We start from the raw sequence: 12,483 nt of genomic DNA on the forward strand, positions 1-12,483 counted from the left end.
AATTTAATTTAAAGCAGAGAGTTTTACATCTTGGTGAAAAGGCTTACAATAATTAGACCACATATGTTGGTACAATTAAAACTGAATCTGTCAGGATGCTTTTTGGATGAAGATTATTCAGTCCTTCTGCCAGCATCAATACCAGTCAATTCACTGGATGTGCCTAAACTGTAATCCCACGTAATGTGAAAGCCAGACTAATATTACAGTACAATCATTTGAGCTGCAGGCTGCTCTTTTTTCCTAGGCCAAGATTTTGCTCCAAGCTAAGTCGGCCATCTTCAGCACTCCTGTTGCTACTGCAGATTTTTTAGAGGATTTAAGACAATTTGACATTTATTACACTGACTACTTTTTGAGAGTCATGCAGCCACCATGCGACAAGTTTTTCAGAACAAAGCCACCGGAGACACACGTTTATTTTTCCCTGTCTCCTCTGATTGACAATTATTAACAAATTAACTGAATGACCTGTGTTTGACCATTTAAATCCATCCATACATTGGCACATGTTGATAATTCATTCAGAGCAATCTAGATGCGACTGCATGACCAACACCTGTCCCTGGATTCTTCAGGGCCTTGCAGGCCATAACATAGAAGTGAGCAAGTAAAGCAGCCTTCTTTCCAAAAAAACATTCAAAAATTCCCCCATTCTCAACCATCACATTTTCTCCACTTTCCATTGTTCCATTTGACTTGCTTGTCTGAGATTCTGCAGCGTCCAAAAAAAGCATTGCTTATCAGGCTTGAATGTACTATGCATACCACAGATGCTGTAGTCTACACTGTTGCACATTGTCCCCTAGTGGTTGTACAGAGCTGGAAAAAATGTAACTGTGGAGCATTACATGCAAAAAGAAAACAGGTGAACAATGCAGTTCTCTGGATGTGTCAAAGAGATGAACAGCACAGTTTTTGATAATGCTGATTTTTGTCTCTAGAATAAAGCAGCAGAACTTTGTAGCTGATCATGTTACATATTGCTTAGCGGTCCTGAAAGATTATTACAACCAGAGAACCCTTGAGAGTCCTCTACACATTCTACACAAGAACAGCACAGATCAGAACTGTAAGGAACCACTATCTTTTCCTCAGTATTTCTTTAAGTGCAGGTGGAATGCCCTATGGAAAAAATCACAGAAAACATACACTGACCTGCATATTCCACTTCTATATTTGCCAAGGCACGGACAGTATTTTCATGTGTTACTTCTCCAATATCAAGCATCCCGACACTGTCATACACATCCTTTGTCTTCCTGATTAGTTCTTCTGTTCTTGTTCTAATTTGTTCTGGTGACAGGTCCCATCTCAAAAGGTTTCGGCCTGATGCTATGTATGAAGAAGCCTTGAGCTGGCTAGTAATTTCTGCTCCTAATGTCATTCTCAACATAAGCCGTGGCCCAATGGACCTGAAAGTACAAAAATGATCTTTGCCTAGCAAGACTCTAGTTCAAGAGGTAGTTTACAGCAAACATTAAAAAAAAAAGCACCAGGCCTTTAATAATTACACAATATTTTTAGAAACAAGAACAAAATCATTTTTAGAGCCATAGCTTGTCCACCAGGACCATACACAGACCTTATCACCCTTATCAATTAAGTCTAATTTTAAATAAATCACAGGTCTGTCTTCCACCTTTTCCATCTAGAGGATGACTAAGTGCAGGCAGGGATAAAAACTTTGGTATTGAGAAAACCAGAAACATTAAGTTACTATTCAATCTTCTAAGAAAAACAGAATTACAGTTACTGAAATTCTGCAGAAACAGACAGTATTTGCGTTTTTGAGACAAGGAATAAAACCCACAGAGTGATTTGTGGATTATGAAGACCAAGAACTGCAGAGATGCACAGAACAAGACACAAAAAAAAGTCATTTGGTCATGTCCATTATAACAAATAATTTTATATTTATACAGGATTTCTGCAACACAATCAGCCATGGGAGGAAAACATCTAGCTGTTACTCACTTGAAAATGTCTTTAATTGTTGTGGAGTTTAAATAGACAGCTGCAGCTTCACTCTATTGCCAGAAGAGGTACATAAGTTTATTGTAATTTATGTACTATTAATCCTGATTATATAAATCAACTATATTTCCGATTTGGCTAGCAGAAAAGTTTACATACGTAACTGATCTTAGTGTGTTGTGCAATTAATATCTGCCTTTTCACTAACCTTTTGACACTATTAAAAAAAATAAGTGACTTGGACCAACAAATCCAAACATAAGTTAATAAGATACTGGCTTCAGAAATAGAGGCTTCCACCCTCCCACCCCAACAAACCAACACTCAACCTGGTTGCACGAAGGAGAAGGATACAGACTCAGGCCAACTGACTGGGGACACAGTCAACAAGATGTCCACATGGCAACTACATTAATAGCTCAGCTACATATGAAGTAGTTGCTGAGGGAGATAATTTGATATTAATTAAAAGACAGCTTGCATTTAAGGAGTAAAACTTGCTGCAGTGTTCAGTATCACAGGAGGATCATAGAAGCATCAGAGGAAGATCTCTGGCTGGCAGAGACTTACTATCTGCCTCCCTATTTCACTTGCATAAATTAAAAAAATAATAATCATATGTTGTTATGGCAATAATGACAACTTAAAATTTTCAACTGTAACTAAAGAAATACAAGAACACACACAGAGAGCTTGCTACTAAAAGGGATGTTTACATAACACTTTTATATTAAATACCTTTTTATCTTAATGCTAGCCGCTGTACCTGTATTAATTTTATTGCAAAACCCGTCTGGTATGTTCATAAGTGCTCAGATAGGTTTTGGCATATAATGCAGAGAGCATGCATAAAAGGATAGGCAATTTTAGCCTGAAGGAAAAACAAAGCAGAAGAGTGAAACGCCAACGATCTGAAAAGAACCACATGCAGGGCTTCTGTTTGAAGGCAAGACTTTTTATTAAGAGTCTGACTTGTCTGTAAGAGAAATTGTCTAGAAATAGCCTAGCCAAAATAATTTTTATGCAAGACAAAAACGAAAGACAACATTTCTATCTACACTTTATGATAAGAATTTTCTTTCCCTTGTGTTACAAGAGTTTCTTCAAATCCTACCATACCAGTGGAGACAAGATGTTTACTTTTCCCTTCTATTGGCATACAGAAACATCCATGTCCAGCATATTGATAATTTAACTCTGAAAATGAAGCCTGAATAAAGAATACTCCTTCCACCTCTGTTCTTTCTCTCTGATACCAACACAGGTCTGACATCAATGCCTTAAAAGCTTGTCCACTGGAGTACTGAAACTGAGTCTCAGTTAGAAATTTATAATAAATGAAGCTGCTTTCACAAAAGCAAAAGGTTAAGTATTAGCATTCTCAGAATGCGTTTTGTTTCCCACCCTCCAAAACCACTGAATTCTACCCTGAATATACAAATCCATTAAAGAACAGTACTTCATTAAGCCATGAACAGCTTCCCACTGGACTGCATTATGTCTAGTTTTTCACAGATTGCTAGTGCCGCTCTGGTACAACCTCATGGGAGCTGAAGGGGAACCACCTCAAAAGTTGGTTCAAGGCTTTGAACTCTACACACTCCACACCACCACTGCCCCCGCTCAAGATTATCAGAAAGAATACGAAATGTGCCAAATTGAAGTCAAAATAAAAGAAAAATGGAATCAAAGGAAAACAACAGCCTGGACAACATAAAAGCTGACAACTATGCTAAAGTGCCTGATACGAAGCGGGTAGTCTTTTTTTAAAGGTAACCTACAGCTTTCTGTCATTCATTACATTCACCTAGGCATGTAGAAAACACAGCTGTCTCACTGACCAACTATGAAACAGACACCAAAATAGTCATAGCACCAAAAGTTTATATTAATTTTAGCCTGTCCAAGTTTAATTAGTAATTAAAGTTGGACTGATTCCATGAACTTGAATGCAGGATCCCCGATTTCTGCAGAACACTACTTTTAAATAGAAAACAAAAAAGATATCACCTGATTTTCTTTGTATGCTGTCTAGTTCCATTGAGGAATACACATAAAAATTTGACAGCTTTATAAGCAATTGCCATAAATGCCAGCAAGTGACTGTCCATCTGTTAGAGATAGGAAAACATGTAGCTGCCTAGTTTTGAAATGCTGACACCTTGTCTCCTCCTGATGATACAAGGAAGCAATCATTTACGTAGATTAACAAAGGCTGTACAAACTCAGAAAGACCTGTAAGTCTTTCTAATTGACCAAATGAAGGTGGGCCTTCACAAAGTGTAACATAACGTTTCACATAAAAACAATCACTAGATGCAACTCTTCCAATAATCATTTACAGACATATGTTGTTACCTTGCTACCAGTCAATCAGATTGTACTTAGGGCCCATGTAACTGACACCAGACTAATAAAAAAAAAAGCTGTAAGTAAAAATATATGCACAGGTGAAGTCTTGGCTGTTTCTTTCATGGCTTAGTATTTAATATTCTTCTTCTACATACAATTATAAATAAACAAATTCTCCAAACTCCATGTAACATACTGAAATAAAGTTAGTAAACTATCAATTTTATTTGTTCAAGAAAGAAACAAAGGAACAATGCCAAAATTAGACATTAAACAGACTATTAAAAAGCAAGAAAGATGAGTACAGCTAAAATAGTATGGCTTTCAAAAATGCTCTGCTACTACACTTATCTTGTTGTTAGAGAGAAAATAGTATAGTAAATTGTTTTATTGAGGGAAACGTTAACTTCTCAGATATAAATTGCAAAATAAAGTCTATTCACAATGGCAGGAACCAGATGCAACAGCAAACGGCTTTCTTCAAGTAGCATCTGAACCAACAAGAAGCAATGATTATTTCAGGCTTGCTTTTGGTAAATGGCAGCAACATTACAGAAGAGCCAACTGTTGCTTGGACTCAGACATCAGAAGTTGATTCAGTTTAAATTAGACGGAAGGATAAACAAATGTAGGTCTATAAATAATGTTACCTGCATACTGCAATTACTCTATGTGGTCATGGGTAGGCTGCTGCTAATGCCTGAACTGACTAGTTCAAACTGTGTCAGATATTACGCTCCATTTTCTGTAGTGCAGTGTAGAATGGTAGACATATCTAAACAAGCCTGGGCTAAGGATAAGGTTCATGTCCAGTAGCAGCATTGCCTTAGGATATTCTTCTTTGCCGTTCCTCCCTGCACTGCTACTTTCTGTCCCTGTACACCACTGCATCAATGACAGCAGCATAACTGGGGTCATACTTCGAAACAAGTCAGGCCGGCATAGAGGTGAAAAAATAAGTGGACCAAAAAAATGCAGCTTATCAATTCCATCATCTATGTGTGACTTCAAAACAGTTGTGCTGGCCTAAACCGGGTCAAAAGTGTCAATAGCCACCTAAGGCTGCACTACTGCTATAAACACATGAAATACATGGATGGAGCCTAGCAAAAAAAAAGTCTCAGGATGATTGCTGTCATTAATCATACCATTTAAATGCCCCAAAGTGAAAACAGCTATTGATGCTAAGAGGCAATATTGACAAAAGAACAAATTAGAATAAATTGGTCAGGAATACATGTAAGCTTGAATTTTAAGAGATGTTTGTAACGTGAGTTACAGGGCAGTGAGATTCTGAAACAGCTGCCCAGTAAGCCCCAGGAAGTGAAACCACTTCTATTTATAACATGGAGCTTGATTACCTTATAAAATGGATTATATTCCTTGGTTACCTAAGATAGCACAGGACTAAACTTGATCACCGCAATTGTCCCTTCCAGTCCCTACATTCCTACGAAGTCCTTCAAAATTAAAGCACCTTTATTTACATTGCATTTTTACTATGAATATCCAGCTGGACTCTGTTGGCAACTTGCCCTGCCCTTTTTCTTGTGCCAGTCCTCTTGCATCTAATGGCAGTGGAATGACATACAAAGCAGATTGAAATATATCATGCATTGCACACTGTTTCATCCATCTATGCGAAGTTCAGAAGGAAAGGCACTGAAAATTTTGTTTGGACTTCCGGCTACAAGGAGTATTATAGAAGCAACCGTTTTGACAAATTATGGTATTAATCTGCCAATCCCCAAAGCACTAAGAATGATAGTTTCTAACAAAAACAGTGTAAGTTGAATAACAACTTAAAAGGTTAGTAGCTACTTCTGATAGAGAATTTTTAAGAAGAGAAAAAAAACTTGTAATTACAGACTGCAATCATTGCTATTTTTGCTAGAATGCCAGGTAATCTATTTTACCAACAAATCTACAATTTGATTACCTGCTGTTTCTGGAAAACACAAATTTGATTTGATTTTAAAAAGGAGGAGGACCTTTATAATACTGTATTACAGCAATACAGTGGCCAACGTAACTGCTGCAAAGACAAGCAAAGCAATTGAATTTACAGACTGATTTTTAACTCGTGCAGTAAGTATTTTAAACATATTAAACATTTATGTAAGTCTGGTTTTGTTTAGAAACATTTTCCGTGACTGGAACATGCCAAGCAACCCTTTGTTAGCATGTTCCATTAATGCTATTAAAATAAAACAAGAAAGCCACAGTCTGTGAAGCGGAGGCAGCAAAGGGGAGTACCAGCTTTAGGAAATACAAACACAAAAACCTGTAAGCTTGCCCAGAATATGCTCCTACTACTGATAATCACTTTATAATACAGTCAAGATTTAAACCTGCTATCTGATTTAACTCTGATTACATATTGGTAGCTATGACTCCATCCAAAATTGCTCTTTTGGGTTTTGCAGATTAATGGTATTTCCAGTTTTAAAATTAATCTTCACCTAAATATTATTAGTTACAATGACAAGTACAATTTTACAAAAGAAAGTGTATTAATAAACTTATTTCTGGGAAACCCATATATACAGACCGGTTTACTGTACTTGCTGATAGATCTGACTGTTCCATGTAGACACACAAAAATCAGAGTATATCAGCTTCGTGTAGGATGGAAAAATATGTGCTCTGCTGACAAAAGGTCTGGGATAACAGCTTCAGGGGTAAAGTGGGAGACAAGATTTTAAAAAAGAAGACTGAGAGAAAGACAGAAGGTGGTCTCAATTTCAGATAATTTAGTCATCTTCTGGCTTTTAAATACTCTAATGACAAATAATACAATTAAGTTTTTCTTGTTGCGCCTCATGTACACTTCAGGGGACATTCTCACAGATATAAGAGCAGATTTACAAATCACAATGAACAACTTTTTCAATCAGTAATTTACTCTGTGAAGCTTTCTAAAAGCTGCCAGTTTAAAATTAAGAACAACGGTAAGACCATTTTGGCCCTTTTATCTTTTGAAATAGCAGATCCTAGTTAAACACTTCCTAGCCTTACAGACTGCAGGAGAACCAGTCATTATTCATCAGACACCTGCAACCCACAGCCACAGGGTCTCAGTGTTTTGACTCCACCTAGCGGCCTTGCTAAAAAAAAACCAAACACACAAAAAACCAAAAAAAGCCAAACAAAAACCAAACACAAAAAACTAGACATGTCCCAATAAGGCAATATAAAAACTGACAGTTTGCCTCAGGACAAATTATTTAATACTTGAATAATAAGCCCTATGTTGACATTTCCCTGTAAGTGAGACTCAAGTGCTACCAAACCCATATAAATGATAGCAGACAGCCATGGTTTAAGCGAAGCTTTATAACAATTAAGCCTCATATGGAATAGAGTACGTTTTGTTTTTTTCTTTAAATGAAGAAGTTGAAAAGCATTTCAGAAACAAGCAATGAGTATTCAGCAGTATCCAATATAACATAAGATATGTTGCAGTCAGTCTGTGTTCTCAGGATGGATTTTAAGGCACAAATTTAATAGTTGAAAATCTTTGCATTATTTATAGATCCTTAATTCTTGCCTGGATTTTAAATGTATCTCAATATTATTCCAATTTTGACTCACAGTTTCAGACAACAAGTAACTGTATCTTTAATAGTAAGGCATGGACAAAACGATGTGAAGCAAGCAGAGGACTGAGTAACCCGAGGCAAAAACAAGAATGGGGAAAAAAGCAAAGTACAGTTAAATAGCTCAAAGCTAAATGCAGGGCAACGTTATTTCAATTAAGCCAAAGGAATGAGACTACAGCCCTACAAGGTAAGTCGTCCCTTTTTCCTGCCAGGCAAACACATTCGAAGTCCTTGTTGCACTTTGCTTCTCAGTCCCTTCATCTGTTTGGCTCTTGACAGTATACGAACAGTGAATACATGCCTTGAATTCCTGGGCCGTTTTCCTAAGAAAAGTACTTGGCTCTGTCATGACCGTGTTTGGCACAGATAGATCTCGATAGCATGTTTAGTACTTCCTAATTTAAAGCTCCGTAACTGCCATTAGAAACTGGTATTTTTCCACCCTTAAGCTGCTTTTGAAGGAATAGAAGAAAATCTAGTGCCTTTTAACACTAAAACATCGATTTTGTTACTACGTCTTTCAGAAAAAAAGGATTATCTGCAACTTAATTCACTGTACACTCCACATTGATTACAATCCTGTAACAGATACACTTTTAGTTCTTCAAATAAATGTGAGCGAGTCAAAAAGTTGCAAGTTATACAAACATTTTAAAATCTTTACTGACACACACAGTACCCCCAGTGCTGCTTTTCACCTTACTACCTGGCAACAAATGTTTACTGGTTTCTCTAACAGAATTAATATCAACAGCAAAGTAATTGAAAAAGGCATTCTGTGGCGACTAACAGAAAATCCAGACCTTAAGTAGGAACTCATATATGTGCATACCATGTTACAGATTACTTATCCTCTCCCTTCCCCCTCAGCCTTCTCCAACCATCTCTAGAAAAAATAATAAAAGAATTTGGAAACTGTCCCGATTGATTTTTCATAACAGGAGGTGATTTCCACCCAGTAGTGAACATAGAAGTGTCAGGACACTGTTTCCACAGAGTGTCTGATCTCTAAAATTATGGTATCCGTTGTACTGGGAAAAAAAAAAAACCCTAACAACCAAGCAAACCCAACCCAAACCCCAAAATTACTAGGGCTGCTAAACTAGGCTTCAAAACCATTTTGTGAACTGAATCCATTCTGTGTCACAGTAAACCTCCGTCACAGCACGACTTGCTTGGAGGATCTTAGAAAGGAAGTTGTGAGAGTTTTCAACACTTGTATGCAGACAGTAAGGGTACTACACTGAATTTGATGCAGGAGGTGCTCATTAGGGTTATCCTATTGTTTGGTTCTACCATCAGGCGAACCATGGAAACACTGGAAAAAATACTGCTTTTAAGGCCCCTCTCTCTACAGCACTCTCAGGTGCTGCTTGTCTATCATGTTAGCAATACTAAGAGCAGGTAAAGTACATGCCATTCAGTGCAAACATGGCAGATCATTTTGACTTGCTCACTTTTATTTGAAGAGCAACCAGTCATGGAACTAGGTGACCAGTGGAGCTCTGCAGATTTACGTGTTAGGTTCTGTATTCTTTCATATATTTATACCTCATCTAGAAAAAGGTGGGATTAATGAAATGACAAAATTTACTGATGATAATGTGCTGATGATAATGCAGTGTACTAAAGGCAGCCACAAATGAATGTCAAAACACTGAGTAAAGTTTAAAACAAAGTGAATTTCAGTCTTAATAAATGTGAACTGACACACACTTCTGACACTACATATACAGTGATGAGCTGTGAGCTAATCTAGTAAGTCTAATGAAAACATCAGCCAAGAAATAGCTAAACACAAGGAAATGATAGGATTTAGTAGAGCAGAGAACAAAACACAGATTCATTAACTCACTCTGTAATAACATGAAGCACACACATACTATGTGCAGTTCTGATCCTCCCAACAGTTACGACCTCTCTCATCTTCTGCTCTCTCACCTGCCAAAACCTTCTCCTGTTCTACCAAGTCATGATGAGTTAGTAACAATCAGTTGCAGTCAGCAATGGACTCCACCCAAAGAATAACTAACTATACTGGGATTCTTCATATTGGAAGAAAAAAAAAAACACCACACAACAGAGGAAGTACTTCAGAGCTATATACAATCATGAAGAAGATGGAGAGAATGAATGGGGATCAAATTTTCCTGTCGCCTCCAACATAACTCAGGAAGGGATCAAACACAGTTTTAGGAGGCAGCTCCAATGTAAAAATATACTACTGGATAAATTTTTGTAGAAGATAATATGATACAGCTGGTTTTGTGTTGGAAAGTCCCCAATTCCTAGACTGTTCTGAACAGATAGTACTGAATGTTCATGCTATCTTACGTGCTTTCTGAAGTACCTCACCCTGTCTCCTGTAGAAGAAAGGGCAGACTTTTGAATTAATCCAAACCATCTAAATGAAATCTTTCCAAGCCAGGCATGTCTTCCTTTACAGAGAGAACAATAGAAAAGGTATGTCCTCAAAAGACATTAATTGCATTGCTTAGTGTGGCCCAACTGGTGCTCTGTGGGTCAAATTCAGTCCACAAAATGCTTCTGAGCCTAACGTCTTTGTCTCAGCCAGTCCAGGGAAAAATTTTGTTCTGCAAACTGTAATAGACAAATTGTTCTACTAGAGCCTGAATCTTTTGGAATCCAACAGGAAAAATATTTAATTGGAAATAGCCTCCCTCCCAAAAGCTGCCTATTTTAACCAAAAGAATCAAACCCTTAATGTAGTTTTACTCAGCATAAGGCATGATACTTGAAACTTGCTAAGAACTGTCTTTTTCATCTCATGTTAAAATGCCCTTGGGAAAAACAGAAGCTGAGAATCTTTGCTATTCAACATTTCTGTGGCCAATTGCTTAACTTCTGGAAGTCTGAGGTCACTATCAGGCATTCAAGATCACTCTCTTTTGTGGACAAATTATTTGGGCACACTCAAATGATGACTGGAAAAAAAAAATCAAAATTAGCAAAGTGCAGTGATCACTCCCTGGTGTACATACAATAAGTGATAAAAAAATATTTTAATCAATACCCAATACTTTATTATTACTTAAGAAGGAGCTATCTTTAGTTTCCAAATGGAAATTGGAAACAAAGATAGACCTTTTCGTTTTTTTCTAAAGAAAAAAAGCTTTCATTGTTCTTTTCCCTTCTTTCCTTTCCTTCTTTTTGTTGGAAAAATCTGTAGGACAAACAAGGACAGTCAACACAAAATACAGAAAACAGTGAAAATGACTATACAAAAAGAATGTAAATGTATATTAGGGAAAGAAAATAGTTGTGCACTTTGACAATAGCAAATTGGTTGATTAACTTACAACAGCAGGAGCCTTATGAAAAGATCTTATTTTCTAACTGCAAGTAGCCCTCATTCTTAATTCGACCTGAACAAAGGCTGTGAAATATGACAAAAATGGTACATTTTATGCAGTAAGCATGCAACTGTCATTTCTCAAAAGTCCACAAGAGGTAACCATCTTCTTCATTTTACACTGAAATTCTGCTCCATTCTCAGTACCACAACGTATTTCCATTGTAACCCTCCTAGTATTTCCACTTTTCCTATTAAATCTGGTCCTTTGCTTATGTTTTCCTGTCCTCTCAATTTCTCCAATGATGCTCATTTGTCTAGTTCATCTAGAACTGCCTACAAGCCTTCTCCCACATTGGTTTTCTGGGTCCATTTACACCTAGTATTCATTGCAGAGAAAATAATTAATCCCATATTTTAAAACCCTTCCATAACACATTTGTGCCCATTTCACCCCTCATATAACGTGAAATAGCGACACACCTCTTTATGAAGCTATTAAAAACACACTGCCCCGTCTCCCTTCACATACCCCTTGCCGAAGAGCCCCACTGCTACAGCCTTAGCCCTCACGCTATTGTTTTCCTGCCCGTTTCTCCCGCGGTACGGCTGATACTCGGTGCAACAACTGTCAGGCGGAGACCTCGCGTCATCCCCCCGCCCCCACACCTGTAAAGAAGGAGGGTTATTTCAGGGACCGCGGGAAACACGCCAGGAGCTGAGGCCATAAACGCCGCAGGCTGTAAAGTTTCCTGCCCCCATTGTCTGCCTGGGCCCCTCGGAGCGCGCCAACGCACCTGCAGCCCACCGGGCGCTTCTCTCCTCAGAGCCGCCCGGCAGCTCCCCCCCTCGGCCGGGCCCCACGGGAGTTGTCCAGGCCCCACCGCCGGCCCCCCACCAGGACGCCCGGCCCCAGCCCAGGGTAAACGACGTCCCCCTCAGCTGCGGGCGGCTGGGGCCGCTCACGGCTTCCACTCACGCGGCTGCTCACCGGAGACGGCCCGCCGCAGCTGATCCTGAGGCGACCCTCCCCCCCACTCCCCGCCACCGCCCGGGGTCCGCGGCACCACCTTCCCCACCGCGCCTACCTGCGAGCCGCGCACAGGGACAGCATGGGGAAGGCGGGAGGAGGAGGAAGGGCCGGCTTTACCCCCGCTGCTGCCCCGCCCTCTCGCCGGCCGCGAGCGCAGCCCCTCGGCCCCGCGCCGCCGACCGGCGCATCCGCTTCCGTCACCGCCC

At 39.0% G+C, this 12,483-nt stretch overlaps 1 protein-coding gene across 4 annotated transcripts in view; it reads right to left on the reverse strand.

Moving 5' to 3' along the window:
* The window catches only part of NLN (neurolysin), a 36,509-nt gene extending 24,044 nt beyond the window's left edge, over positions 1-12,465 (reverse strand). Inside the window, exons 1-3 of one of the 4 annotated variants that reach the window (XM_063321275.1) lie at positions 12,333-12,437; positions 1,978-2,030; positions 1,159-1,415 (exon numbers count right to left, since the gene is read on the reverse strand). In XM_063321275.1, the coding sequence (XP_063177345.1) occupies positions 1,159-1,396 (238 nt within the window). In that variant the 5' untranslated portion in view covers positions 1,397-1,415; positions 1,978-2,030; positions 12,333-12,437. Of the gene's footprint in view, positions 1-1,158; positions 1,416-1,977; positions 2,031-12,332 lie in introns of those variants that run through there. The other 3 variants (XM_063321274.1, XM_063321278.1, XM_063321276.1) reach the window with 3 other exon arrangements.
* Between the last annotated feature and the right edge of the window lie 18 nt (positions 12,466-12,483).

The sequence above is a fragment of the Chroicocephalus ridibundus genome, chromosome Z (assembly GCF_963924245.1).
Source record: "Chroicocephalus ridibundus chromosome Z, bChrRid1.1, whole genome shotgun sequence".
Lineage (NCBI taxonomy): Eukaryota > Metazoa > Chordata > Aves > Charadriiformes > Laridae > Chroicocephalus > Chroicocephalus ridibundus.